Source organism: Chaetodon trifascialis, chromosome 18 (genome assembly GCF_039877785.1).
Source record: "Chaetodon trifascialis isolate fChaTrf1 chromosome 18, fChaTrf1.hap1, whole genome shotgun sequence".
Classification (NCBI taxonomy): domain Eukaryota; kingdom Metazoa; phylum Chordata; class Actinopteri; order Chaetodontiformes; family Chaetodontidae; genus Chaetodon; species Chaetodon trifascialis.
Genome location: NC_092073.1, coordinates 10,003,789 through 10,030,528, shown reverse-complemented (window position 1 = coordinate 10,030,528; position 26,740 = coordinate 10,003,789). Strand labels below are relative to the sequence as shown.

The 26,740-nt window shown below is 43.5% G+C and overlaps 1 protein-coding gene across 2 annotated transcripts; it reads left to right on the top strand.

Annotated features, from left to right (window-relative positions):
* Window positions 1-26,740, top strand: mkxa (mohawk homeobox a). 2 transcript variants are annotated; one of them, XM_070985500.1, is made up of 7 exons: window positions 1-98; window positions 1,395-1,597; window positions 4,012-4,171; window positions 6,837-6,990; window positions 10,275-10,634; window positions 23,843-23,876; window positions 24,016-26,740. In XM_070985500.1, exons 2-7 carry the CDS (start codon window positions 1,422-1,424, stop codon window positions 24,221-24,223), a joined length of 1,092 nt encoding a protein of 363 aa, XP_070841601.1. In that variant the 5' UTR covers window positions 1-98; window positions 1,395-1,421; the 3' UTR covers window positions 24,224-26,740. The 2 variants fall into 2 exon arrangements, with proteins under 2 accessions (XP_070841601.1, XP_070841600.1); XM_070985499.1 differs by lacking the exon at window positions 1-98 and having other exon boundaries at window positions 1,346-1,597.

Below are 26,740 nucleotides of genomic sequence, written 5' to 3'. Positions count from 1 at the left end.
CAGGATCTCAGGACGGGAACATGTGAGCAGGGAATGGGCGACTGGAAACAGGATTATTGTTCTACACAGCAGAGAGACGCAGGAGGGGCCCGGGACAGGTAACTGACTGAGACACTGACACACTGATGACTGCTCAGGCATGGAGCGATAGCTTGGAAGCAGGGATGGAGTGAAGGATAAACACCTAAAGCCAGTTTACCAAACTTTGAATGGGCAGGAGGAAGTTTGCGCTGCTCTTCATTCTGACAGTAGTCCTCATGACTTTAATTCTTACCAAAGCCTCATCACAGCACAGATGGATTCTAAATCCACTGGCAGCGTTATGTTTTATTCTTGCGTGCCGACTTCAGTGGACATCACTGCATGGCACTGTACAGATCTGGCAGCAGGCTGATGGCACCACATCACTGTGCGTCTTTTCCCGTGACAGACTCAATATTCAACCTGTACAGAAGAACTCTGAATTGCAGCTGAAGGGGGAAACAAAATGTCACATTTGTGGAGTCCGAGGGGTTGTTTGTTTAGCATTAAAAAAGGGAGAGCATGAATCAAAATAAACCATTCAGGGTTTATTCGACCGCAGTGCAGAGGAGGCAGGGCAGAAATATTCAAGATGCTTGAACTAGAATTCTGAAACAACATACTTTCAGATGAAATCAGCCTTTTACAGTCCAAACCACCCAGACTGCAGAATGCACTGTAGTAGGTTTTCTGTTCTGCTTAGTTGTAAAGTGAAACTGCATTTAATAGAATAGAGTTTTGCATGAGTTTGTGGCTGAATAAGTAATCTAAGTTGCGGAATGCAGCGCGGCATTATTGCGCACGAGTAAAATTTAATATATTTATTAATGTATTTATGACTCATAATGAACCTGCTGCCTGCACTGGTTATTTATTGCTTATTTCCAAAAATATCTGTACCATGGAATGCACACCGAACTAATAGTAACTCTTCTTTTAGGGCTCAATGATTTCACACAAATCATTTGATATGAATTGCAACTGCAGATGCAAGTGTTTACAAAGAGCGACCTTATGACGCATCACAGCAGCGCAGTTACGCACCGTCCGCTTCAGCTTACGATGATGATGTTTAATGCAGCGTATTTGTTAGAGCAGACATATAGTGGAGGTGAATCTAATCACTCAAAGCAGAGTGAAGGTGTTGAATTGTTTTGTTTTCTATATTGTTAGTGAATTCTTGAAGTATTTGTTGCCTATATTAAAGTTCATTTTTGTTATAATAATCTCCAACCGAAGGTCATATTTTAGTTTGTCATACTCTATGTATGTACTACTTTTGTAAAATATCCACACTTGTTCCGCAGGAGAGAGACGGGGACACTGTCACGCATCCAAGGAGATTTTTTTCTTTTTTAATTTTTGCGCATCAGACAACTGCGGGGAATATCTGGCCAAAGATGAACACCATCGTGTTTAACAAGCTCAGCAGCCAGGTCCTGTTTGAGGAGAAGGCGAAAGAGGTGGAAATGAGCAGCAGAAATTATCTAGAAGTCATCGACGGGCAGCATCCAGACCTCCTCTCTAGCAACCAGACCATCAGAGACAACCAGGCCATCAGACACAGGCGGAGCGGGTATGTGGAGCACTCTGCTGTGTTTAACGCTGCTGATGAGCATGTGTGACTTGTGTTAACAGATGGATTAACTGGAGTCCGGGGTTACTGATGAGGAATAGCTCTCTATAGGCGGTTATTTCACTCAGCACACGTTAACACGCCGGCAGAGTGGACAACAGGGATGGTTTTGATATCAGTTATGTGGACAGGATAAGAAATATCAAACTCAGGTAGGGCTTCCTGGGTCAAATTCTGATAAATATGGAAGTGCAGGATGTGTGCATGTGCATAAGCCGGCTGGCTGTTCATTAAATTTCGAATTGCTAAAATAGTTTGTACAGCTGTGCGTAATTTACGCATTTACGCACAAAATCTGAAATTTACGCGCAGATGAAATGTCCACATGGAACGTCTTTCATAAGTCTTAAACTATAACTACTGAAGCTTTACCTCTAAAGACTCAAACAGCAATTTAATCAACCAGTCTGATATTTTCACGTGGCTTTAATGCAACAGGATCTGATGGATGAAGGAATTAGTATTTATGGTTTCCCAATCTGGTCTTCATTTAAGTGTTCATGTTCACAGCTAATCTTTTAAATTAATAAGTAGGTCAGCGTGTTCGGTAGCGTGTCTAATAGAGGTCTCCATCTGCTTCCAATAAATAAATGTGCCCTTCCTTCAACTCTCTGTGTGGTCTGCTCAATCACACAAGGACCAAGTGTTCTTTTATTAAATATATATTTCACTTTGTTTAGTTTTCCTTATATGTGACAGGGAGCAGGTGGAAGAAGAGACCAGGCAGTTTCATCATATGTTCTGTATTATTTTCATGTTTGTTGAGTTCATATGAGAGAACAGAGGGAGAGCGGTGACCTTAAGGAGCCTCCTCAAGGAGTAACCTTCAGTAACAAGAAAGAATATTTTGAGTTAGTGAGCTTATGTGATTGTCAGGTGTCACCTCAAGGGAAGCATCAGTCCTAATGAAGGACATTAAATTATTAAACAGAGGTGAATGTGTGCGTGTGTGCGGTTGAGAGTTTAAACCAAAAGTTCAGAACACAGAGTAAAATGTCTTTTCGGATGTTCATACTGATCTAGATTACAAGGAAAATATTTGTAGAACATGAACCTCAGGCAGACTTGAGGTTAGACTAAAATATGTTACATCTGCCGTCAGTGGAGCTTTTTGGTGAGATAAAGGGAGAGGCAGAGCACAGCACCATACTGACATCTACAGGTTCATAAAACCTGGAGCTAAGGTGAGGCTGAATCCCTCGCAGGGCTGGAAAACCAACAGGCTGCTTCAGACGCACTTCAGTGAAAACTGTTTTGATGTTCCTTTAAGAACTCACAGGGCATCTGTGTTCCCCAGTAGTGAGTTTAGAGTGATTTCATGATCTTTTGTGGTGATTATCTTATATGACATCACTACAGACCTGCTAGTTGCTGTTTTCTTTGCTTTAGAATATATACATATTTAGTGTCCACCCCTGGGTATCTTCCTGCTGTGATGTTTTTTTTATAGCGTCCTCTGGACTTATATCACGGTCCTTTTCTGTAAAGGAAAACCAGAAGTATAATTTCAGGTTTTTTGTCAGTCCCTTGTGTGATGGCTTGGCTGTGACTGTGACCCAGCTGCATTGTTCTTGATCCACTTCTCCTGGATGTGAAATGTTAATCTGGCAAAAATGTGCGCCTGAGCAAAACGGTTTTGTTTGTTTCATTGCAAAGTGTTGGCGGTTTTGTGGGGACATGCAATGAAAAATAAACAGCAAGTGGCCGTTTCTCTCTCTCTCTCCGCCTGCGTCTGCTTCAGTCTCTCTCTTGCTACGTCTCGATGTCTCTCTTTTAAGCTCTCTTAGCTTAATTGCAGTGCTTTGGGTGAGAAAATTGCATACTGTATAGAGTGTTCACTTTATGTGTCATGACTAACGAATTCAGACAACACGCCGGACCACTCAGGACTCCGCTTGCAGCTGCACAACATTGTTTGGTTGACTTCAATAAACAACATAATCCTGCTTCTCTTTTATGGCTTTAAACCCAGATTGTACTTCAGTTTGAAAAAGGAGAAATTTAAATGGAGACAGTCTACCAGCATGTTATCCTGATATAATGAGCATGATGTTATTGACAAATGCAGAATGGCTACAGGTCAAATCAGCCTTCTTACACCTATAAAGAAAGACTAAATCCTGCATGTGTATATGTTGGATTATGAGTGTAAAAAGCAGGAATTCATAAAAAGAATAAATGTGCTGGACAGAAAAGAGAAAAGATGTTTAGATGAAAAAGAAATGTGTCCCATAATTTAATTATACATGAACTGAAGGTGAAGGTTTTCTGTAATATCTTGGAGCAGCTTTTGCTGCAGTCAGTTCTCTCTATAGTTTCCTATCCGGCTGATTTTTCTACATGTTCCTCCACAGGGGCCGTCCCAGCGGCGGTAAAGTGCGACATAAGCGTCAGGCCCTGCAGGACATGGCGCGGCCGCTCAAGCAGTGGCTCTACAAGCACCGAGACAACCCCTATCCGACCAAGACCGAGAAAATCCTGCTGGCCCTCGGCTCACAAATGACCCTGGTCCAGGTGAGTCTGCTCTCTGGCAGCTTCCAAAAAGACAAAATGAAGCTGAAAAAAAGTGAGCTGTGTCTTCGTATTCATGCAGGCGTGAGTGTGATCAGTGAGGGAAAATGTGAAATTTGATTTCTGTGGTTGAGTTTCTGTCTAATCGGGTCTGAAAAGCTGGATCTTGACTACTATTTGCAATTAAGAGGCTGTGAGTAGAGAGTGTTTTTACATCTTGAGCTGTTTATTTTACAGCTCTCATGCAGTGGTGCTTAATGTTATTTCTACCTTCTTCCAAATGCTACAGTTGGTAATTCTGTTCTTGGCTGATGACCTCTGAAAAAAGTGATTTTATTTTCTTAGATTTCCTTATAATTAGATACATGAGCAGGTAAAACTATTGAGGATTTCACAAGAAAATAGAAGATCAAGAATAATAGCTCCTCTCTTGTGCGGCAGAAATATGCTTCTCTCTTATTCTTTAGTTTGTTTCTTGATTCATCTTCGGACCCCCTTGATGGTCACGACCCACAGGTTTGGAACCACTTTCCTAGGTGTAGTTGCAGTGTAGTAATATATATATGCTTCAAGTTCTATTGCACCCTCTACTGATAATGCAAGTTGCAAGTACAGTATACAACCTGACTGCAGCGCCTGACAAACTGACCACTGAGAGGAAAAGCCAGTGGTGAATATGAGTGTGTTTTGTGTCTGGCACTTGCAGCTGTGTATGTACAGTATCATCTGGCTGACAAGGTCACTGATACGGCCTCACAGAGTCTGCGGCGGCTTTTTTGGGCCGCCGGCCATGATGCTTAATCTGGTTCTCATTTTGGGAGCCTGATGGAGCTGTTTGTTTTGGTGAGGGCGAGCAGAGTGCAGAGGAATGCTTTGTGTTGGACACCCGGGAACACACACACACACACACACACACACACACACACACACACACACACACACACACACACACACACACACACACAACCTCACACACGCACACGTTTAAGCTGACACCCAAATACCAGCAGCAGTGGCAAAGGTCAGTGGATGATTTCTTGAAATTGAACGAGGGTGATGACAGGCAGGTAAATTATTTTTGCTGAGTTTTTCAACATGAAGGAGGTCTGCTGTGGGGAAATCTGTGCATTTTCAACTCAGGTTATTTTTGTTTTTGAACGGATTGACCTTCAATCAACTAACTGAATAGTTGATCAACAGGAAATTGTTAAAATCACTTGATCATTTAAGTCATTTATCAGGTAAAATGTCTCATACTTGCTGCTTGTTTCTCATTATGAGAATATGCTGCTTTTCTCTGTTTTTATCTTTGTGACAAAACAAGCAATGTGGAACAAATGATTTTCACTGTTTTCTGACCTTTTTCAGACTAAACAATGAATCAAAATTCCTGAAAATAATCAACAAATGATTCAATATGACAGTAATAGTTAGCTGCAGCCCTAGGTGGCATCCTCTTCTTTGCCTGTCCATTCATGGAGGCTAAGAACTACCCAGTTCTTCCACTGTTGAGTCCAAACAAACCACTGCTGCCGCCGCCAGTAATGTAGAACGCATCACTTCCTGTGCGTTTTTCCCTGGGAACACCCACCAGGTGTTTAAAGCAACTAAATCTGTCATGTTTTAGCAAAACAGTCCCTTTTTCCATGTAAATGTTGTAAATTATTTCTTTAAAGTTTGTGCTAGTACGACAGTGCCATCTCTCCATCACCGCTGAAATCCCTCGCCGTGCCTGCATGCCGTCTCCTCTACGGTACACACAGTGCAGGCCATGGGTGAAAGGCCTGGTTTGGCTGCTGGCGTCCCTCTTTTTGTAATCTGGGTGTCATCTGAACAGGCGTGCCATCCTTTCTCTTTACTCTCACCCCAATGACGGCCATCTTTCGTCCAGCCTTCATTAGTGTGCCCTCCCACGCCTCGCCTCGTCTCACCTCGCCTCGCCTCCCCTCCGGCCAAGCCACATGTACTAGTTGCCGCCTTCCCCCCGGTGTGCCACAGGGCTGGGCTGGAGACAAAGGGATGTGGGATGGTCGTAGTTAACGAGAAACACAATACTGAAAGAGGGGATCAGAAAAATAAGTACTCTAGCATAAGGCCCCTGTCCCAGCCCCTTCATAAGCCGCTTGAAGTCTATTGAGCATGAAAAGTTATTCTAGTATAACATCTAATGGTCTCCCTTCCCAGTGAAAGGAAGAGCGCCGGCTCAAGTGTCTTTTTTATTGCATCTTGAAGACAGTGTTGGAAAAAATGTATTATTGGAGGGAGGCTGAGCGAGTCCAGAAAAAGCACAGGGGATGAACATCTCGGTCGGAACATTAGTTAATGAAACGGTGCGTTCGCTGGCCACACGGCGCTTGGAGGGTGTTAAATGTTTCTACATGGCATTGATACAGAAAAGATGCATGCTGGGGTGTCTCTCTGGAGCGTCTGCGATGTTTCTTAAAGCTCAGTTTCAGAGAACCGCTCTGCAACCTGACTCCGTTTCTGTCCTCTGCCTCGAGTCTCTCTTGGTTTTTCTGAATGAGACTGATGGCAGGCAGAGAGCAGACGTTTTCATAAAGGATAGTCTTTGTTTTGCTATGGATGTGGAGGTGTTTGGAATCAAAACAATAACATATGTTTCTATTTGCTGTGTCTTCCCGCTTCCTTCTATTTCTCTTTCACTCAGGTCTCCAACTGGTTTGCGAATGCCAGGAGGCGTCTGAAAAACACAGTGAGGCAGCCAGACCTGAGCTGGGCGCTCAGGATCAAGCTTTACAACAAATATGTTCAGGGCAACGCGGAGAGGCTGAGCGTCAGCAGCGACGACAGCTGCTCAGAAGGTACGGCTCGAGCAGCAGCTCCTTCTCTCTTCCAAGTTCCATTCCCAGTTAAAAGAGGTTTGTGTACAGTGAAGAATTCACAGACTGGCCATATCACAGCTTGACTGCTAATATGAGCAACTGCCCCGTGGCCCCACACCTTCACCGGCTGTTTGCTAAAACTTATGACAGACGGTCTGCATTACACCCTGGAAATATGGGCTTTCAAAGAAGAGGGCATGCAGGAGCCGGGGAAGATGCTCCTGTGTTGCATTATGGGGATTGTAGGATCCTTTACCTTTACAGCTTGACTAGACTTTGACCTCAAATCTGTCTCCGGTCCAGTGCGATACTAAACTGCTGCAGTCCCCCTGTGCTGTGTTACATTATTTAATTAAGTAAGAGTTGTTCTCAATAACCTCCTAATTACTGCTTCTGGACATTAAGTAAGGACAATGTTGATCTTAATAATCTAATCTTAACCCTTAATAACCCAAACCCAAGAATAAGGCATTAATAAGTGCTAATAAAGAGCCAATTTGCTACAGATATGCATATCAATAAGCAGTACTTTTTTGTACTTTAATATAAAGTGTTACTGAGACACCTTTACATTAGCACTCTCTCACTCATGCCTCTCTCTCCCCTACAATTCTTGTCACTCTCACTGAGCAGCTTTATTATTTCAGTTGATGGTGCCATCACATGATACTTTTTCCTACACACATCTGTAATTAATTGACTGACTATGAATTCATTTGACATGTGGCAAACCAGTGTCAGATGAGGAGGACTGCTTGGCATCTAGGTATCAAAAGCTACCATTTTTGTGGTATAAACTGTTTAGCACGCAGTGCAGAGAGATCAGGAGGAAAGTTGTTAGGAGGAACTGGTGGTTAGTTGGAGCCCAGATTTTTGGCCCCAGGGTCTAATAGTAGGTCAATCCAGTGATGCATATGATCCTTCATTCCTAAAACTACTGAAAAACATTGTCGGTATCATTATTTGTTTTGTACTTTGCTGTAATTTTTGGCCCAACAGCTGTGTTAGTTGTCTGATTTTTGTCTGTGACACCTCTTCAGTTATGGCTGCTTGTAATGAGGATGTAGGAGGTTTGGGGTTATTCAACAGTTCTGTTATTGTTATTATTTTATAAGGATGGTGGAAAACTTTTCCATTAGCATAACTGCTCCATCCATCAACCTGATGGATGATCACTTCAAAGATATCGCATCAAAATGGCTCAGAGTTCAGGCAGAAATTAGTCACATACGCTGGTCTGAACCTGGTGATCATTGTGCAGCGTTATCGGGAAAATCTCCTTACGTCATGCTTCATGTGCCCCCGAAATTCAAATCTAGCATTATGATATGAAATGGGGCCAAAGGCCTCTCCCACTGCGCCCGTCCAAAAGCGGGCTGATGCTATGCAGAGCCATGTTCTGGATGTATATAAATGGTGAGTGTGTGACCCAGCCGGGAGACGCCGAAGCCGGCGGGCTGCGACACGCTGTCATTAAGACACCCCGCTGAGCCAACCTCTGTCTCCCAGCCTGCAATTGAAAGTGAGTAGCTCTCTGTCAGCCGTGTATTTACAGCAACTGCCTTTTTCTACTCACTGACAGCACTGAAAACATGGTCAAGGAACAAAAAAAAATCTAAAACATACATACTCCTGCAGTGAAAGAAGGAGCCGAGAGGAAGAGCGCTGTGGTGTCAGTGATCTCTAATTAAATTTTTGAGGAGGAGAGGCTGAGCGTGTGGCTGAAAGAGGAATGTGTGCATGGTGTTTGCATTGTGTCCGCCACAGGCCACTATACCACCGGAGGCTCTGTATATCTCCCTGACTCTTCTCCCTGTCACATTATGGTTATGAAGCTATCCGCAGCCTGCTCCCACTTCTGACCCATGCGCTAAAAGGCCCTCCATTATGTTTTTAAGCCTATGCTTTTGTTCCAGAGGCTATTTATGGGGCCAGACCTGACCCCACTGACTCGGCGTACATTCCTCTTACTGTCTTGAAACGGTCCAGCTTGTTTTGTAGCTTCAGTCCAAGAGAGAAAATGCTGTGTTCTGCATGGGATCTGGTGAGGACACGCTGTCGTGTAGGTGTGAGAAAGGAAGTTTTATTTAAAAAGGTGGCAGACCTGCATGTAAAAGGATGCTGTCATGGGACCGTAACGACAGGTCAGATTTATTATCACTTGTGCTGTTTCACGGGAGATGCTGAAGCGCTTGCTGGATTCTACCTCAGACAGCACAGGGGAAGGAGAGCAAGTACGCTACCTCCATGTGTTTCTGATATGTGGGAGCTATAATTTTAATTTGGCCCAGACTGAATCAAATGTCCAACCTCCCAAATTACAAAATTACAGTCTTGGCAGGGACAGTAACTAGAGTGAACTTCTCCCTGATTTCCCTCCTGCCAGAGGATATCTGGTTTTTCAGTATGGTGTTTTATCTTTCCTCCCCGTTTCTTTCATCAGGTAGGGACCTGTGCTTTAATTCAATTTCTTCGGCTGCAGAGCGCCCTGGAAATTATTTATTTCTGCAGGGGAATAGAGGGGCAATGTGCTCATGATGGAGAGGAAATAGACTACCATCCGTTATGGTTTGGTAATGCTTCTTAAGTCTCAGCCGGGCTCTCTGCTCTTGAGGTGATGCCAACAGGAGGGCAGGAGAGCCAGGTTGAAATCTCCCTGCCCTGGTATTTAGATTCAAGATTAGCTCAAAATAACCAGACTCTGAGTCAGTGGGGATGAACATGCTGCACACAGAAGTTCATTAAACTGGAGAAGCTTTTTCTGAAGAAAATGTGTGATTGTTGTCTGCATTACAATATGTAACTTCTTACCTGTCATCATATGAACATATTCACAGCCGATCAGTGTGTAATAATGAACATTTTCAAATTCAAATGGAGTTTGTGTTTTATATAGCTGCTGAGATGTAAACCCAACAGATGTATATAACTATTAAAAATAAAATTAGGTATGTAAAGCATCCACTCGTCTACAAAGAATTACATGATTTCACATATAGATACACATCAAACATGTTTTCAAAATCTTGTATGTCAGGAATAGCTCATTACATATGCAAATATATGCAAATGTTATGGAAACACAGAAGCAACACAACCATACAGTTTTTGAGTTGCAGGTGTGAAAAAAGGCACAGAATAATAAAAAAAAAAAAGAGTGTGAATCAGCAAAAATACTCAGAAAGATGTGCTTTGCTTTGGAAAATGTGTGTCTGCATTGCATCTAAATTATTCTTTCTTGATTTTGCCCCTTGATGGTGTAGATGTGGACAACCCTCAGAGGACACAGAGCAGCCCAGAGCAGCTCAACAAGCCCATGTACCAGAGCGTGATCAAGAAGGAGGGCTCCTCCATGGTGGGCATGGCCATGGGTATGGGCGCGGGGCTGCGCTCGGCCGCCGAGGCCGCCTCACTGGCCGAGGACTACGTGTCTCCACCCAAGTACAAGAGCAGCCTGCTGCACCGCTACCTGAACGACTCCCTGCGGCACGTCATGGTGGCCAACGCCGTCATGGATGCCCGCAAGAGGAACCACTCCGGCTCCTTCAGCTCCAACGAGTACGACGACGAGCTGCTCTCGCCGTCCTCCTCTGAGGCTGAGGCAAACTTTGTTTATCGGGCTGGTAAGGAGCCACATTTCTTGCATTCTTTCCCTTCAAGAGTCTCCCTCACACACACGACATCCTTCACTTTTGTTCTTTTTTTGTCCCCTCCATCTGCACATTTTGTTTTAATTCCTGCAGCTGGTCCATTATTTCCAACTGTCTGCCTCTCTGCCCGTCCTCCTGCCTCGCTGCTGCCTTCTCACACTGTTTTCTTCCACCTCCCTGCTTTTATTTTATGTAGTATTTAATATATCTGGTGCTGCTAAATGTAATTCTTGTGGCTGCTTAAGTGGAGATGCAGTAAAAAGGGCCCTGAGCCGTTAAAGAAACGTTCTATTAGAGCTAAGCGAAGCCGACTGCGTCCAAAACACACACTCACACATCCACAGCAGAGGAGTCCGTGTACTGTCACTTCACACACTCACACAAGAACACTGGCTGTCTCTCGCCCACTCCAGCCAGAGAGGAGAAGGAATTCCTCCCAGCCGGCTCCTCTGACCAGGCTTTAGCAGGCCAGACACAACAAGGCCATGTGGAACATGCTCACTGTCAGACTACTGTTTGGCATGCCTTTGATCCTGCCATGAGGTCCTGCTGAGAGAGCAGGGGCAAGGCAAACAGGCTGTGTTTTTGTGTGTCGGCAGACTGTGTGATATGTGAAAGGGTTTCTTTTTTTAGACGATGTGAATATAACCTTTAAAGAAAAGTAACAATAAAAAAGAAGAAAACATGCAGCGAGTGCAGTGCAAAACAAAGTTGAATCTCTTGATATAGGTCACTTGTTATTCATATATAACCATATTGCTCTCTCCAGAGAAAGTCGTTATTTTTTTTTGACAGAATGAAAAACACATTCCAGAGTGAGATAAAACCAGATGAAGCTACTGTTTTACTGTCTCTTTTTGCCCACATGTTTTTGTACAATACGTTCTGTTTCTGGGTTTTTGACACCTGCTGGAGGGAAATAATCTTTGAAAAAATGAACTTAATTACTAGCACATGTGTTTTTATTCAGGGCGTCTTAAGTCAATTTCAAGCTAGATTTAACATTGTAAACTCGAAATCAGTGACAACCAACTAAGTAAAAAAAAAAGGGCAAGATTGCAAAATAATGAGCAGATGTTGACAGAAAAAAATGGGATATATTCACTAGAAAACAGAAGAATTTAGTGGAATTAGCTCATTGTTTATCAAATATGAAATTTCACATTAATTCAGCTTGAAATTTTTAGGTTTATTTTTCAGACCTTACAGTATAAACATGAGCTGAAGTCTAGTGACTTGAAGTGAAAAGGACTGTTTTCATTAAGTGAGTGCTCACAACTAATTAGCATCATTTATTTATTTATTTATTTATTAGTAGATTTCCCAGCATGCATTGTTTGAGGGTTAAAATTCTCAAAAGACACTTTTTCGTAATTCGAAGAAACAACATATGACGGAAACAAAGACAGCTTCGTATGTTGTCTTTGTTTTAGATTTTAATGACTCAGGAGCCGACTTTCAGCCAGTCGTTCGAGTTGCTTCACATTTTTACGGCAGCGGGGAAGCTCATGTTTTTATGGTGAATAGCAGTGATGTAATTGACGCTGGTGTTCCCCTCACTGTGAATTTACTGTCAGGCCCTCGCAAATCACAAAACTCTGCATGCTGCAAAGACTTTCGCAACGCTTCAGCTCGCAACTTGTCTGAGCTGTGAGCAATCAGGGTCAGATCTGTCCAAGTTCTTCTTCAGCTGAGAACACTGGGCCTTTGTTCAGGCAGACTTCACAACCAATAGCACCGCTTTCACTTTCTGTGTGGAGTATGGAGCGGACCAGGAGCGGGGCGCATTCGTACGTGTATGTGATGGAGCGACGGAGGACGGGGGCTTTGTACGGGGAAGAGCAGGTTTTATTGTGTTCCATTCAAAGCTGCTCTTGTGGACAAATGTGTTTCCTATTATGTGGACGTGAAGGAGGGTGGGGGTATGCGTGGGGTTTGTATGAAATGCATGAACGGCTGCAACGCTTACAATTCTCCTGATCGAAAAACTTGAAACCCTGTGACCTGAACGAACATCGGGCTTTTTCACATTGAAGCACCTGCTGGGACTCACAGATGGAGAAAGAAAGAAAGAGATGGATAGACCAAGTGAGACTTATAACTCCCTCTCTACCAGACTTTAATAAGAGAAATCCCCAAAAAAGGATTAATTCACCTGGCTGGCCTGCTGTTTTTAATAGAGAGTAACTATTTTATCTCTATGGTTAATATAATTTCTTGGCGCTGACGTCTCCCTCTTGGATTTCCCGGGCTCTGGCACCTTTACAGAAGTGTTACTCTGTTACATGCAAGAGAAGCTTTTGAATCCACACATGGAAAGTTCTCTGAGGCGGTGTTGACTCATGGGGCCGAACACCTGCTGGGGCCCTCCGATCCCATCGCCCAGTTGAACAAACGAAACAAAGAAAAGTCGAGAAAATGAAATTTTAATTCCACATCTGATCTCGCCGGCGCAGACAGCAAATGAAAGAGGGAGGCAGAGAGAAATAATTCTAAGCTTTGGTTTGCATCATTTCCTCTGTAGTTTTTTCTCCTGTGGCTGCACATTCCAGATATTTTTGTAGTGAACACATTCCACTTTTACCAATAGTTTTATTGTGTTTTTATAAGAGAAAAATGTTTCCCTGAGCAGCAGATTTCACATAAATCTGTACTTATATCAGTTATACAGAGAGAAAAAGACAGAATAAATCAGATTTAAGCTCTGTGAATGCTCCCCTATGTTTGGTTAAAATGTCTGACATTTTCAGTCAGTAGGGAGGAAAATTTGAACTTGAAAGAAAGAGCACAAACGGTGTCTTTTGGCACATTCTTTTCCTGAATTCCTGCCTGTAAAACAATTTTGATTGGTCAAAGCAAAAAGTGGCGTGCCTGGCAACCATCCTCCCATTGGCTAGAGGTCCATTAATAGGCCAGTTGGCTGCTGTTGAGCCCACAGTGTTATCTGTGACTACAGAGGGCAGTCAGACGTGGCAGGAGATGGAGAGTGTAGATTTACCCCAGTGGAAAACTACACTTCTGCTGGCTTGAAAGGGCTCGCACACTTACACACAAACACTCATGTACCATTCACAGGCCTCATACAAGCACATGCGCGCACACACATCCAGTACAAACACCCACATGCACACACACCTACAGTCCAAAGCCTGTGGGGAATGTCACTGAACACAAGGAGCAGTAGAATTCCATCACACATGCCAGGGGTTTCATGCCAAATTACCCTTTAATGGGATATTAAATGGCAGGAATCTGGCTGAATGTTTTTCTTCTTGCTCCGTACCAGATTTGCCCCGTCCGATATCATATAGATCATTATATGCAGAATAACTCCCAACGTTTCTGCGGACGGAGGCTGGGAGATCTCTGTCAGACATTTTACACAAGGTTGACAGTAGTACATTTTCTCAGGTTCTCTCCTTTATGGCCTCTGGTTACAGCTGAGTGCAGAAGCCTGATGGTTAGCCCGGTGGTTTTCCAACATTTCTATTGATGTGGAAAAATACTGATAACTAAAAGCAAGACAGCGCCCACCAGCAAGGTTCCAATAGTTAGATCTTTGTGTGCCCGTTTAAAAAAGCATCTGTTAATCAAAAATATATTTTTTTCTTATGAACCAGTCGACAGCCATGCCAGTGTCTGTGAGCCAAATGCTAAAAAGCTCGGAATGAAAATTCTAACATGCTGATGTTCAGCAGACAATCTTTACCTTCTTAGTTTAGTGTATTAGCATGCTAGCATTGCTAATTAGCACAAAAACAAAGTAGAGATGAGGCAGATGGGATGGGATGTCATTAGTTTTGCAGGTATTTGGACAAATTTTGATTCGATGATGGCGGTAGATGAAAAGGGAAAGTCACCAGAGTCATTAGGATACATCCTCTGGGCACCATGGAGTTCATCGAGCAGTCATCAGTTGTTGAGATATTGTTATTTTAGATGGTGTCTTTATTTTTTTCTGCTCACTCTCCATAGTTTGCATGCATGCTAGACGGTAGCCATGCTAGCTATGTGCTGACGTATGCTAATGTGCTCTGAATGTCAATGTCAAAATGCTGAGGTTTAGCAGATATACTTTTTTTTTTTTCTTAATTTAGTGTTTAGCATTGTAATATAATAACACAAAACAAGCTGAGGGAATTTCTTTACTTTTGCGGGTATTTTGTCACAAACGAAAGTACTGGACAAATTAGATATTTGACCCGATCATGGCACTAGAGAAAGGTTACGTGTCCTATTTATTTATTTTTGTCTGTTTCTATGGTTTAGTGAATTCCTCATCAACGAATATAAATATAAAGTGACTTATCTGTGAGTCAGGTGCTGCTAGCACATAGTTTTTCTAGAAATGCGTTCAATGAAAACAGCAGCGTTTGACAGCAGCCACTGAGGTCCTGAGGGCCTTTCAAACGAGGACACAGCGAGTGCCAGACAGTTATTGATTCCTGGAGAGTTTAGTGGCACTTAAGGAGCTCTGGAGTCGTCCAGGTGAATGGAAGAAAAGTAATCTTAATGTGGAAAAAAAGAAGAATGTTTGGATTTCTTGTCTCGAGGTAGAACGGTAGAAAGATCCGATGATGGCTCGTGATAAAAAAAGATTTCTATCATGGCTGTTTTCGTATTTTTGACTAACAAGATATACTTAACTGGATTTCCTTTACCATTAATGTCTCTCTTGTTTCCTCTCCAAAGAGAAACCCAACTGTGATGATTTATGCAGCAGTGTTGTTGAGGGATGGTGGCTGTTGTGTCTGATTTAAGACTCCGATGTCACGTTGCTGACTGATGAGCGGCGGTGTAATTTACTGTATGCCACAGAGCAACAGGAAAGACAGTGCTCACGTGGGGCCGCTCGGTGACAATGAGCCACTCCCGGACAGTGATGGATGAGGACTCCTCATCTTAGGAATCCAGAGATGTGGATGGACTGGCTACGATTTGCTCTTTCCACAGTTTCATAGGAATGGAGAAGGGGGAAGACAGAAAGGGGAGGGGGTTGGGATGTTGTTCCAAGGCAGCAGCTTTTGCCAAGACTCACTTGGTTCAGGTTGGGCTTTAGGAATCAGTGTGGAAGGGATGAGAGGAGGAGAGGGAGGCACTTGTTCCATCCAGATCTAGAGTTGAGTTTCTCCAACAGTGGCCTGTTGGGAGAAGAAAGACAGTGTGGTGGCAGTGACTAAGAGACACAGAGACCGTGGTTGGAAGAACTGAGATTGTGTGTGTTTTTGTGTGTGTGTGTGTTCTTGTATTTCTCCTCACAAAGGTAGGAAGATGAGGGAAATATGTCAGAGGACAGTTGACTAGTCCTCACTTTATTTAGGGGCTCTTTTGGGAATAGGATTTGGATTTGGGGATTGGGTGAGAATAATAAAGTGGGATGATGGTGAAGTTCAAATTCAAAGTAGAAATGCTTCTGCACCCACCCTCAGTGGTATCTGGCCTTGTAGACGGTTTTCCTTTGAGTATCCACCTCTGCTTCTGCCAGCGCAATAGAGACGATTACAGTTTTATTTGTGAGTAACGGAGGATTTAAGTTTTTCATTTTGAACATTCAGCAGCATGGTGTCTGTCCAGAAACACTTCTGCTGGAGCAGACCTCACTGCCAGCTGCTTTCTCTGGTGGAAGACTGGAGTTAAACCAGTGTGGTTCCCAAAATTATATTGGCTTTACTTAATTATTTTCACAACATGAAATCAGCAGCTTTATGCCAGGTTACTGTGCATATTTGCAGATAAAATGACATGACGTCATACGTGTACTATTTATCTCTCTTTGTTGCTTGCCCAAATGAACAAATCGTTGAGGCACCTCAGGGAGCGCAGCACCCAATTTTAGGAAACGGTGAGGTCTGTGGCTTATCCATGGATTCAATTACAGTGAACACAGTCGTAATAGGGTGGAGGAGGAGGAAATGTCACAGGATGATATTTAATCTGTCTGAATTGCTATATACAGTCACTATCACTTACTATCACACTGCAAAGTGTGTGGTTGTGTAATTTTGGTGAATTGACCCCCCTTAAAATCAGCTTACAATGAGGATTTACTGCATATTGGGTAACACAGAGGGCAGTGATTAGGTAAACAATAAATGGCAGCACAAACATACTTAAGTATGTAGGTGTGTGTGTTGGTGTGTGTGTGTGTGCTATAGGCTTGGCTCCCTTCAGTTCAAATATTACCACAAGATGCACATACAAGATACATGTGCACAGATGCTGCCACCACCCTGGTTAATGCATGCCTGTGTGTTCAAATGAGAGCCTTACATCACATAACGTATTCTAAAGAAGCCTCTAGTGATGCATGTGAAAGGCTGTGAGGTGTCCTTCAGGGCGTGGCTGGTCCAACGGTGGGAACGACTGGGAGTTGGCAGAGGTGAGGTATAATCCTGGCACGAAGCTGTGGTGCAGTTTCATGCGAATGGAAAGGTGGATAAAAAGACAGAAAAAGAGAGAGAGGATGAAAAAAAAACCCCGATGGTGAACCTCTGTCATTGGGAAGCTGGGATATTGGCTTCCGACCACTAAACAGAGGCTGGGTGCGAGGCAAACAGAGAAGACAGCGGCAGACTGAGACAGTGTTCATTCTGGCCGCCATCCTGCGGAGAAGTGTTAACAGACAAACATCAGCACAGACACTGTTTATACGCAACTCCCTAACATAGAACTGGAAGAGCACGGAATAATGAGCCCTCTCAACCTGATCGTTTTTAAATCATCAGCACGCCAAGGCCTTTTGGGAGACACGCGCGCACTTGCACACACACACACATACACACACGATCAGGCCATCAAATTCAGAAAACACAGTTGCCTGCCTAGTCAGGGAAACCGAGCCGCACAGCCCTGGTCTGTATAAAACACAAATTGTTTCCATTTTAAAAACCGAGCTGTGTCTAGAACAATAGGCGACCATTGTGCGTTCCCACGGGACGGAGGAGAGCAGAGGGAGGTTTAATGAGAGAGCAGAGGTGTGACCCGGCGAGGACACATAACACACACACACAGAAGTCCCCAAGTGTGCGAAAGGGCAGTTCAACCTACCACTGTGAAGAATTGCAACATAATGATGCAGTGAATGCGGCGCAAGCATATCATTTGGCCTCCAGTTCCAGAGAAAAGGATATTTTGGTGCACACGAAAACACTTAAAAATCCAAATAATGTTTACTTGTGGTTTCCGCTTTTTTCCCCCTAATGTGTGTGTTTAGCGCGCCGCAAAACAACAGCCATTCATCCCCGAGGATGTTGCAGAGTCAGAGCCAGCCCTGTTTTGTCTCTTTTGTACCTGTTGTGTCAAAGCGGCGATAACAGGCTCATCTGTTCATCATCAGGGGTGCTGTTACTCCCTGTTGTCATGAAGTCAGTATTTGAAGTATGAGCCCTCTGATGCTATCACCGTCTCCTTTTCAATCTTTTCTGATGATCATTTTCATGCAGTCATCTGTTGTCACTCCAAATCCCAACGGCCAGACCACCGTTAGTCCCTTTTTTATTCTTTGTCTATGACACCCTGGCAGTCACACACACCCACCCACCCACACACGGAGAAGACACTCACACGCTCGCCATGACAACGTATTTACTTCTTTGTCGAGACGCTCCTCTCATTTTGGCTGATTTACGGGGCCCCTGATTACACTCTGTTTACTGGCACTCGTAAACGCAATGACAACCTGGCAGTGCTTAAACATCTGAAACACTGTTATTATTTCTCCATCTAGCGAGAAGACACAAAGCGTAATCCTCAGTGCTGGATCTTGGTTATCTGCCCTGACCACAGCCACACCAGTGTGTCATCTGCCGGGCAGACATGGAAAAAAAGCAACACAGAAAAAGAAATGCAGCGGATGGGAGAGTCATTTTTGGGCAGCGGCTCGGTATCTGTCTGGCTCTGTCACTCCGGCTATGTTCTATTTAATAGCAAAGGAGCTAATTATTCAGCATTTTTTTTAAGTGATGAAAGTGTTGTCAGGGCAAATGGAGAAGGCATTAAATTCACGCCGTGTGTGATTTCTTTGGCTAGCTGAGTGGAATTGACAGTTTGGTTCTTTGGAGCCTCAGACTTTGTGTTCGCCACCCGTAGAGACAGAAAGAGAGAGAGAGAGAGAGAGAGAGAGAGAGAGAGAGAGAGAGAGAGACAGAGAGAGGAATGGCTGGGAGGGGTAATATAAAAGTAGCGTTGGCAGAGAGCAAGGCAGCGGAGTGCCAAGTCATCTCTAACTTCATTTACAGACTCTTCTTGACATTATAAAAGGCACAGGTCATAAGAAATATAGAAAAGATAGATCTGGAAGTCCAGAAGCTTGAGCGATCGCTCTGTGTCGCACCTCATACTCAAGACTGTGGCTTGGTTTGGTGTCAAATCAAAGATAGCATCAATAGACGTTGCCTGAAGCGTTCATCATCTCCTTTTCGGTAAAAATAACTCCTCCATGCAGTCACATAATCTGACTTGACATCCGGTAAGCTTCATCACACAGGCTCTGCTGGAGGTAAAGTTTGGCTGCAGGATGGTGTCTTTTCCGTCCAGTGCAGAGCTATGAGTCACCTGTGGTGACAGTTCAGTCCTGACTCATCCTCAGAGCTTGACTGGCTGCCTGAGAAATCAAGGGAGCCGCATAATGACACGATGATCTGTCCTCATCCTGACGTGTACTGTGGTTGCACAGGTCAGCAGCGAGCAGATTGTCGCCACTCTGGTTCTCATCAGGTGCTTAAGGGGAAATCAGCTTAGCTCATTTCCTTATTTCAACAATTGAGTTTGGATTTTTGTGTGTGTGCGTGTGTGTTTCCGACTGTTTCTCCAGTGGTGGAATAATCTTCTCATTCAGTCAAACTAAATGCATTTCACCTTCTGCCCAGTGACATATAGCTTTTTGGTACGACTGCAGTCTCAAACCTTTTCTAAAGGGTTTATTAGTTGAAGTTTACCAACTTACTCATGGGATCTGTTTTTGAGAACACCTTTTGAATTGCCAGCTGGTTAAAACAGACTCTCTGATTGGTGCTTATCTTCCAGGACATTTCCTTTATCTTTTCAGCTGCCATCTGTTTATTATTTACCAGCATGTGTATTAATGAGCTAACATTGATATAATGGTAAACTTGAAGGTATATTAGAAATAATAACATTATTATTATTAGTGTTACATTATAACACTATTTATGACTCAGCAGATTTTTCACAACCTGGCAACCCAAAAGTTATTATTATTAATAAATTATAGCTGATCTATAAGTAAATGTAAAGTGAATAATAATTATAATTATAAATATTGTTTGTATTGCACCTTTCATAGAAAAATTGCAGCTCAAAGTGTTTTACAGCAAAGAAATCACACACCAGGCGCGTCACATAAAAAAAGACAGAAGGAACATAAAACAGCATTTGAAATTAATGTGAATGGAGAGAAGAAGAGAGAAAATAAGTTGATATTAATAATAATAAAGTTGATAAAACTAATGAAAATAGAAGAATCAAAGGTCTCCAGTATGTCTTATTCCTTTAATACAATGGCAGTCAGCAACTGAAAATGAGTTATTAACCATTCATTCCTCATTACTTTTTTAAGGTTTCTTAAAATTTTGCAAAATAATCTTAACTTAAGGCCCATTAAGTGACTTTTTCCATCCGCTTCTAGTCCTTATGCTAAGATAAGCTAAACAATCCCTAGCTTACTGCATAGTTAATGCACAGTGGTAAATCTCCATCCCTCACAGAGAAAGCAAATAAGCTCATTTCCTCAAAATGTCAAACTACGCCTTTAAAATCCTCTCCTTCTTCTTATCTGATCCGCTGTTTTAAACATTTAATTCTATTGTTCGGGGAACACTGGAAAGACACCGACGACTTGTTTTGGGCAGCATGTGATTTTTGGTGACATTAGAATCGACACTTACACTAAGTCACCTTGGATAAGACCACCAACTAAAAGCCTGAAACGTAAATGTCATATAAAATGTGTGTTTGTGTTTATTTGTCTGCCTAATTCAGCCCAGCCCTTGGTTTGTGCAACAGAGCCTGCCTTGTTTATTGTTGCATGTTGCTAACAACAGCACCAGATGGTAATGATGATAGCCAACCACTCTCCTCCGCAGTCATCTTAACAGGTGTAACCTCATTCCCTCTCTAATTTGTCAGCCCCCGCTTGTTTTCCCTCATTTTCACCAAGTTTTTCACCAAGTTTTGTTCAAGCTGCTCAAGGTTTTGTTTTTTTTTATCCTCTTTTTGCTCTCCCTCCATTACCCCGCGGTGATGTTAAGTGAGCTAGTATTTTTGGACTTCCAGCCGGCCGCCAGAAACCATCAGACTTCTTAGCTTTCCCCTTTGGCGGTCCGTGAAACCCCACTGTCAGTGAAGCCCAAAGGCAACAGCAAAGTGGACTGAGTGTTCAGTAGCAAAGTAGTAAAGCAAAAAAGTAGAAAAAACAAGGAAAAAAGAATAAGAAAATAATAAAAGGTCCTGTGTGATTTATTGGCAATTTATTGAGTCTTTGGCACGGCTCTTGTTTTAAAAAATCTTAGTTTTAGATGTTTTAGGCACAGAGCGTTGGAAATAAAGTTTTTGCATACAGTGGTGCATTTCCAGATTCTGGGGTCCAGGGCTCAAAAGGGAAGGGAATGGTGCCTAGTCCAAGGAGGGGTCCTGGGGGTCAGGGTGGCTCTCTTCAGCTTTGGATCCACACCTTCTCCACCTGCTACAGACCACAGAGAACACTGTTTTGCATGTTCTGAATGAAGCATCTGGACAGTGGCTGCCTCACACACACTGGAAACACTTAAAGCTGTGGATGGAAAGACTCACACACTGCGCTGCACAGCCCACCATGACTTCACAACACACAAAGAGACACTTTCTTCTGCATGTTGTTTGTCTTTGATGTTGTCTTTGCTATTGACCTTCATGCTGCTGTCACCAACCAATCTATACACTGAGCGCCGCAGCAGTAAACACTGAGCTAATGTATTTTGGGGGAACATAAACAACACATGAAAACAGTGCAATTGGGCTGTAATTACAGAGCTGTGATTATGGAGAATGGTGCATATTTTTTAATCAGGAGCAATACGCTTCTGGGCACTGGCAACAGTCAGGGGCGTAGCTGCAGAGGATGCCTTGACTTTGCAAAAGAATAGAGAATACGAAAAAGTACGAGATGAAGAGATGGATAACATCAAGGGCGTTCGGAAACAGCTTTTGAAAATGTGGAAGAAGACATAGCACAGAGTCACCCTTTATTAAAACACAGACGGGAAACATTGCATTTGTTTTGGCTGGGCTGCATGAGAATGGTCAGTGTCGAGTACCTGGATTATGGGGTACAACAGCAAATCGCTGCAGCAAGGGGGGAACGAGCGGAGGACGGAGGATGAGGAATATCAATAAAGGAACAGGGACTCGCTGATGAAGCAAGATAAAGGCCCAGGGAAAGATAGCACAGCGGGGAGTTGTGGCCAGACAAGAATGCGAGGATTTTGTTGGAACGCTTTGACGCACTAAAACCTGAAATCTCATTCTGTGGTTTGTACTTCTGGGTTATCATGTCCTCATCTCCCTCTCACACGTGCACACACATTCTGTTCTGTCGAAGAATCATCAACAGAGGAGAACTGTGAAGTCTATCCCTCTCTGCGGAGTACACCTATTACAGAACGAAAAGGAAAACGACAGGAAATTTCATAATCAGGCCCATATTAGCCCGAGGCCTTGCAAACCTGGGACTGTCAGCGTGGGTCACGCTACATGGGATTTTTGAAAAACAAGGGAGGAACATAGAAAGGCATTGGGAGTAATTAGGCACTTATTGAAGCTTCCAAAAGCCCGAACACTGGATCCAGATCTGTGGAAAGTCTATGGAAGGCTTTTGCGAGGTTAGAGGTGACAAAGCAGAACGGTAAAATCTCTCTCCGACACCGGAGGAGTTTGGCTTTCCGTCTCTGTGGCTTTCTGCGACGATGCTAACCCTGAACGCAGTGTCCTCGCTCAACCTTCTCCAGTCCCTTCTAACAATCATGGGAATGAAATTCCAGAGAAAATGAAGGGTGCAGATTTTCATTAGTAGGAGGGAACGCTCAGGAACGCCCGTCGTCTGCGATGTTGCGGTGACGGTGGCGCAAGGAAGGGCTCGTTAAAACGGCAGCTCAGGTTTAGCCATTTGCTTTACTGGAAAGTGTGGTGTGGGGGGTGCAGGAGACTGGTTGTCCCTGGGTGATGTGTTTGCGGTGGGACACGTGGGAGGTGGAGAAAAAAGTCAATAAAAGAAAGCAGGAAGTCATTGTTGAGCCAAGGGCCCAGATAAGACGAACTTCTTTTGATCTGTCTTCAGACGGCCGGTCATCCGTACCTGGTCAAGATTGAACTTCTTAAAAGCTCACAGGTCTTTGGCTGTTTGTTTAGTTGACTTAAAGAAAGCGCCTGGAGGCCGCACAGCGAGGAAATCCAGATGCTCCGCTCTCTTTTAATGCCTTGTGAAACGCCAAGCCTGTGTCATCATTTTCACTGCTGGGCAAAACGTACCTAAAGCTGGACCCAAGTCAGGAGACATGTTCAACGCAACCACACACACACACACAACGTGCACATGGTCTTTCTCTCCGAGTGAACAGCATGCCGAAGTAAACACACTGGTTGCCCTGAAGAGAATTTTGGTTTCATTGTTTAATGACTCTGCTATTCCCCGCTAATGTTTTACATATGAGACAGAGATTGCTCCCATTTGAAGAGGGAAAAAAAAAAAAGAGAACAGACATCCATCTTTCTCTCACTGACTCACTTGCTGCCTTTTCATTCCCACTCAAGTCTTTTACGCTCAGTCATTTTCAATCTGATTTCCTCAGACAACTCAATTACGTTGGCCGGGGCCCATTTGTTTTCGAACTAAATATTAGAGAATGGAGTTTATGAGTCATAAGAAACATCTTTCAACTCCATCCCATTAGTCACCTTGTTTCTTGACGGCTTCTTGCAAAACGTCCTTTTTTGTCCAGCATCAGAGTAAAGAGAGAAAACAGAGCAACACATGTTTGCAGTGGACAGAGTGTACACATGCAGACCGCACACAAAACCATGCACACACACACCTCCTGAGCCTGTACGGTCAGCTAGATTTCAGTAAATCCTCATCGACCCCAGAGAATGCTGCAAAATTAACCTTTTTTTCCCTCTTGCACTTCCAGAAACCACAGACCATGGATCAAGTAAATGTGACAAGTGAGTGGACTGTCTTTTACCTCCCAGCACAGACCGAATCCTCTACTTTCATTCATTACAAGCTGAACTTGACCTCTAACTCCCCCCGCTCTCTGTTTTGTTCTTTCCTGTGCATGTTTTGCGTGGTTGTCATCATCAGTGGCAGCGGTGGCGTCGGAGCTGCGCAGAAGGAGAAGGTGAAGGGCAAAGACGAGACGTACTGGAGGGAGATCAACGCCGCCATGGCCTTGACCAATTTGGCGCAGGGGAAGGACAGCGCCTCCGGGACCACCAGCTGCATCATCCAGAAGTCCTCCCATATAGCAGAGATCAAGACTGTTAAAGTGCCGCTGATGCAGAAATATTAGCCCTGACGTCAACCTCCCATCTCTCTATGCAAACCAGCAAACATTCCTGTTTCAGCGAACTCGCCGGAGTCCAGATAAACTCCGCCTCGAGAAGATGAAAGAGAGCTGTTGTTTAAGGTGAGGGGTGATTGAGGCGAGGAAGCGTGGAGCAAAAAGAGAACTCTCATTCTTTTTGGTCGTTAATGGTGTCTAAAAAAATTAAAACGGGCCCTCGTTTTTGTGCTGGGTTGATGTGCAACAGACAGGTGGTGATGATAGTTTCACAGCAGTATTTCCTAAAACAAGACACTTTTGTAATGTTAACTTATTTTTGATGAGTCTGATTTTTTTTTTATTTCTTCTTTTTTTAATGCTACGAAATTTGTATTTTTTTGCCAAAGTGCCTTTGTTATTTAGACGAATAACTCTGACTGTGGTCAATGCAAAGTACAGATACTGAGGTGCCTCTTTGGAAGAATATTTGACTAAGTTTAGAGTCGCAGTCATGATTCAGGATTTATTTTATGAATGAAAACTCCCAACAACAGCTTGTGCCTTAAGGACTGAATGAGCTCACCATCCGAGGCACTGATGAACTCAAATAGCACACACACAAACACAAAAAATACCCAGCAGAAATTCCCTGAGGACGTTGTTCTCGTTTTGACTGGGCTCTTCATTCTGACTGTAAACTGAACACTGTTTTGTCTCCGCCAGCCTCTCGGTGCTGGCAGGCCAACAATAACTGTTGCATACGTAGATAAGTTGCTCTAACGTGAGCAGCAGATGGATAAGCAGCCAACGCTCCCCACCTTGTCCGCCTCTCGGCCTTGGATTTCATTAACCAGCGAAGGATTCCTGTCTTATCTGGGCTTTTAGTTGGTGCAACGTGCACAAACGCTCAGCCGGACCCAAATGAAGTCACGTTCACCCACTCAGTGACACGGACGTACGTAGGTCTGCAAACACGCTTTCAGGTTCAGAGCAGTATCTGTTCTAACAGAATGCAATGACCTAAAAGGGATGTTTTTGCTTTTCATTATCAGTGTTATATGTGGACAGTGTTGCCTTCTCACGTTTGTGTTCAGAACGAGATAATCTGGAGCGAACGAGAGAAAAAAAGCCACCACCGGCTCCCCCAGCCGTTTGATCCTCAGCCCTCTCAGCTGTTCAGCATTACATTCGAATTGCTGTTTACAAGAAGCCAGAGGATGGACTTAAAACTTCAACTTTCTCCCCTTGATTTTTTTTTTTGTTTTGTCTTCAAAAATACATTCCAGTATTACCTATTTGTTGGCCAAGCAAGTGTTGAAAGTTTCTGTTACTGTCAGTCTGTATATGTGTGGTTGTTTTGTTTTTGATCTCGGTTTCACTTAACTGTACTGCATTAAGAGCTTCTTTTGTCACCCAATGGAAAGAATCCGCTTCTTAGAGAGTACTTACGTATGGTGCATATGTTAGAAACGTTTGCGGTGAACGATGCCAAGTTCACAAACTGGGGGAAATCAAGTTGGACTTATGGGAGAAACTGAAGTTGGCTCTCTGTGCTGACTTTTTAATTTTATGTATATCTTCAAGGTACTGTTTATGTGTGTCAAAATGTACACTCCTTCCTAAATGTGCATTTTTTTGGACAACCCAGACTGTGCTTATGGTCAAGGACTTTGAGTGGGAGTGAAGCTGCACAAAGTGACTTTTTGACCCTTTTTAGTGTCTTGAATGTGCAAAATGTTCAAAGAAAAAAAAAAGCTGCACTTACAGTTCTTGGTTTTCAATCAGAAGACACACAGCCTCCATGGAGAACTTATGGATGATGTGTTTTTACACAAAGGTGACGAGAAGGAGAAGAAATGAAGGACAACCCTATATTATTCCTGTTAGCGTGCCTATGGAAGTATAATGAAATCAATCGCACTAGCCAATCCCCAGGCACTATTTGCTTATGCAGTGGGGGTTGCGGGCTCCCACATGTGTTTTTTATACACCTGATCCAGGCAGGGTAGCTGCGGGGTAGTGCCGGGCCGGCTCCTTGTGTTTTTAATCGCACCTCTGAACCTCTGGACCACTCGCAACCTTCACACCTCACACGATACCCGCTTGCTGGGAAGAGAAAGAGCGAGGGAAGGAGGCTTCAGAGACAACAGAGCAGCCTTTGTTGTTCCTACCTGCAGTCACTCGCCAACAGCGACATTACGAGTGCTAACAAAGGGGTTTCTACGGCCAAGACTTTGGTACTGTACACGCCTTTCTCCAGCACAAGCCCTGCTATCACAACCATGCTGACAAATGGAAAGCAACGGTATGTTTAAAAGCCTATAAATTATTACGGACTTTGTAAAAACAAAGAAAAATGGTGACCATAGTTTGTTTTTTTATTGTTAAGTTATATAAATTGAGAATTTTTTTTTTTTTTTTTTGGTTTGTTTGTTTTGATAGAGACTGGATTTTCAATCCAATGACCAAATGCATATCTCCTTGTTGCTCTCATGTAAAATTTCAAGTTGTTCCTTGGTCAAAGCAATGAATAAACCTCTGAAT

What these genes read in the sequence shown, in the direction of transcription:
- mkxa (XM_070985500.1), top strand. Translation starts at nt 1,422, where the DNA reads ATGAACACCATCGTGTTTAACAAGCTCAGCAGCCAGGTCCTGTTTGAG. An exon ending in ATCAGACACAGGCGGAGCGG is followed by an intron (nt 1,598 to 4,011) that starts GTATGTGGAGCA and finishes GTTCCTCCACAG; the next exon opens with GGGCCGTCCCAGCGGCGGTA. An exon ending in GGATCAAGTAAATGTGACAA is followed by an intron (nt 23,877 to 24,015) that starts GTGAGTGGACTG and finishes TGTCATCATCAG; the next exon opens with TGGCAGCGGTGGCGTCGGAG.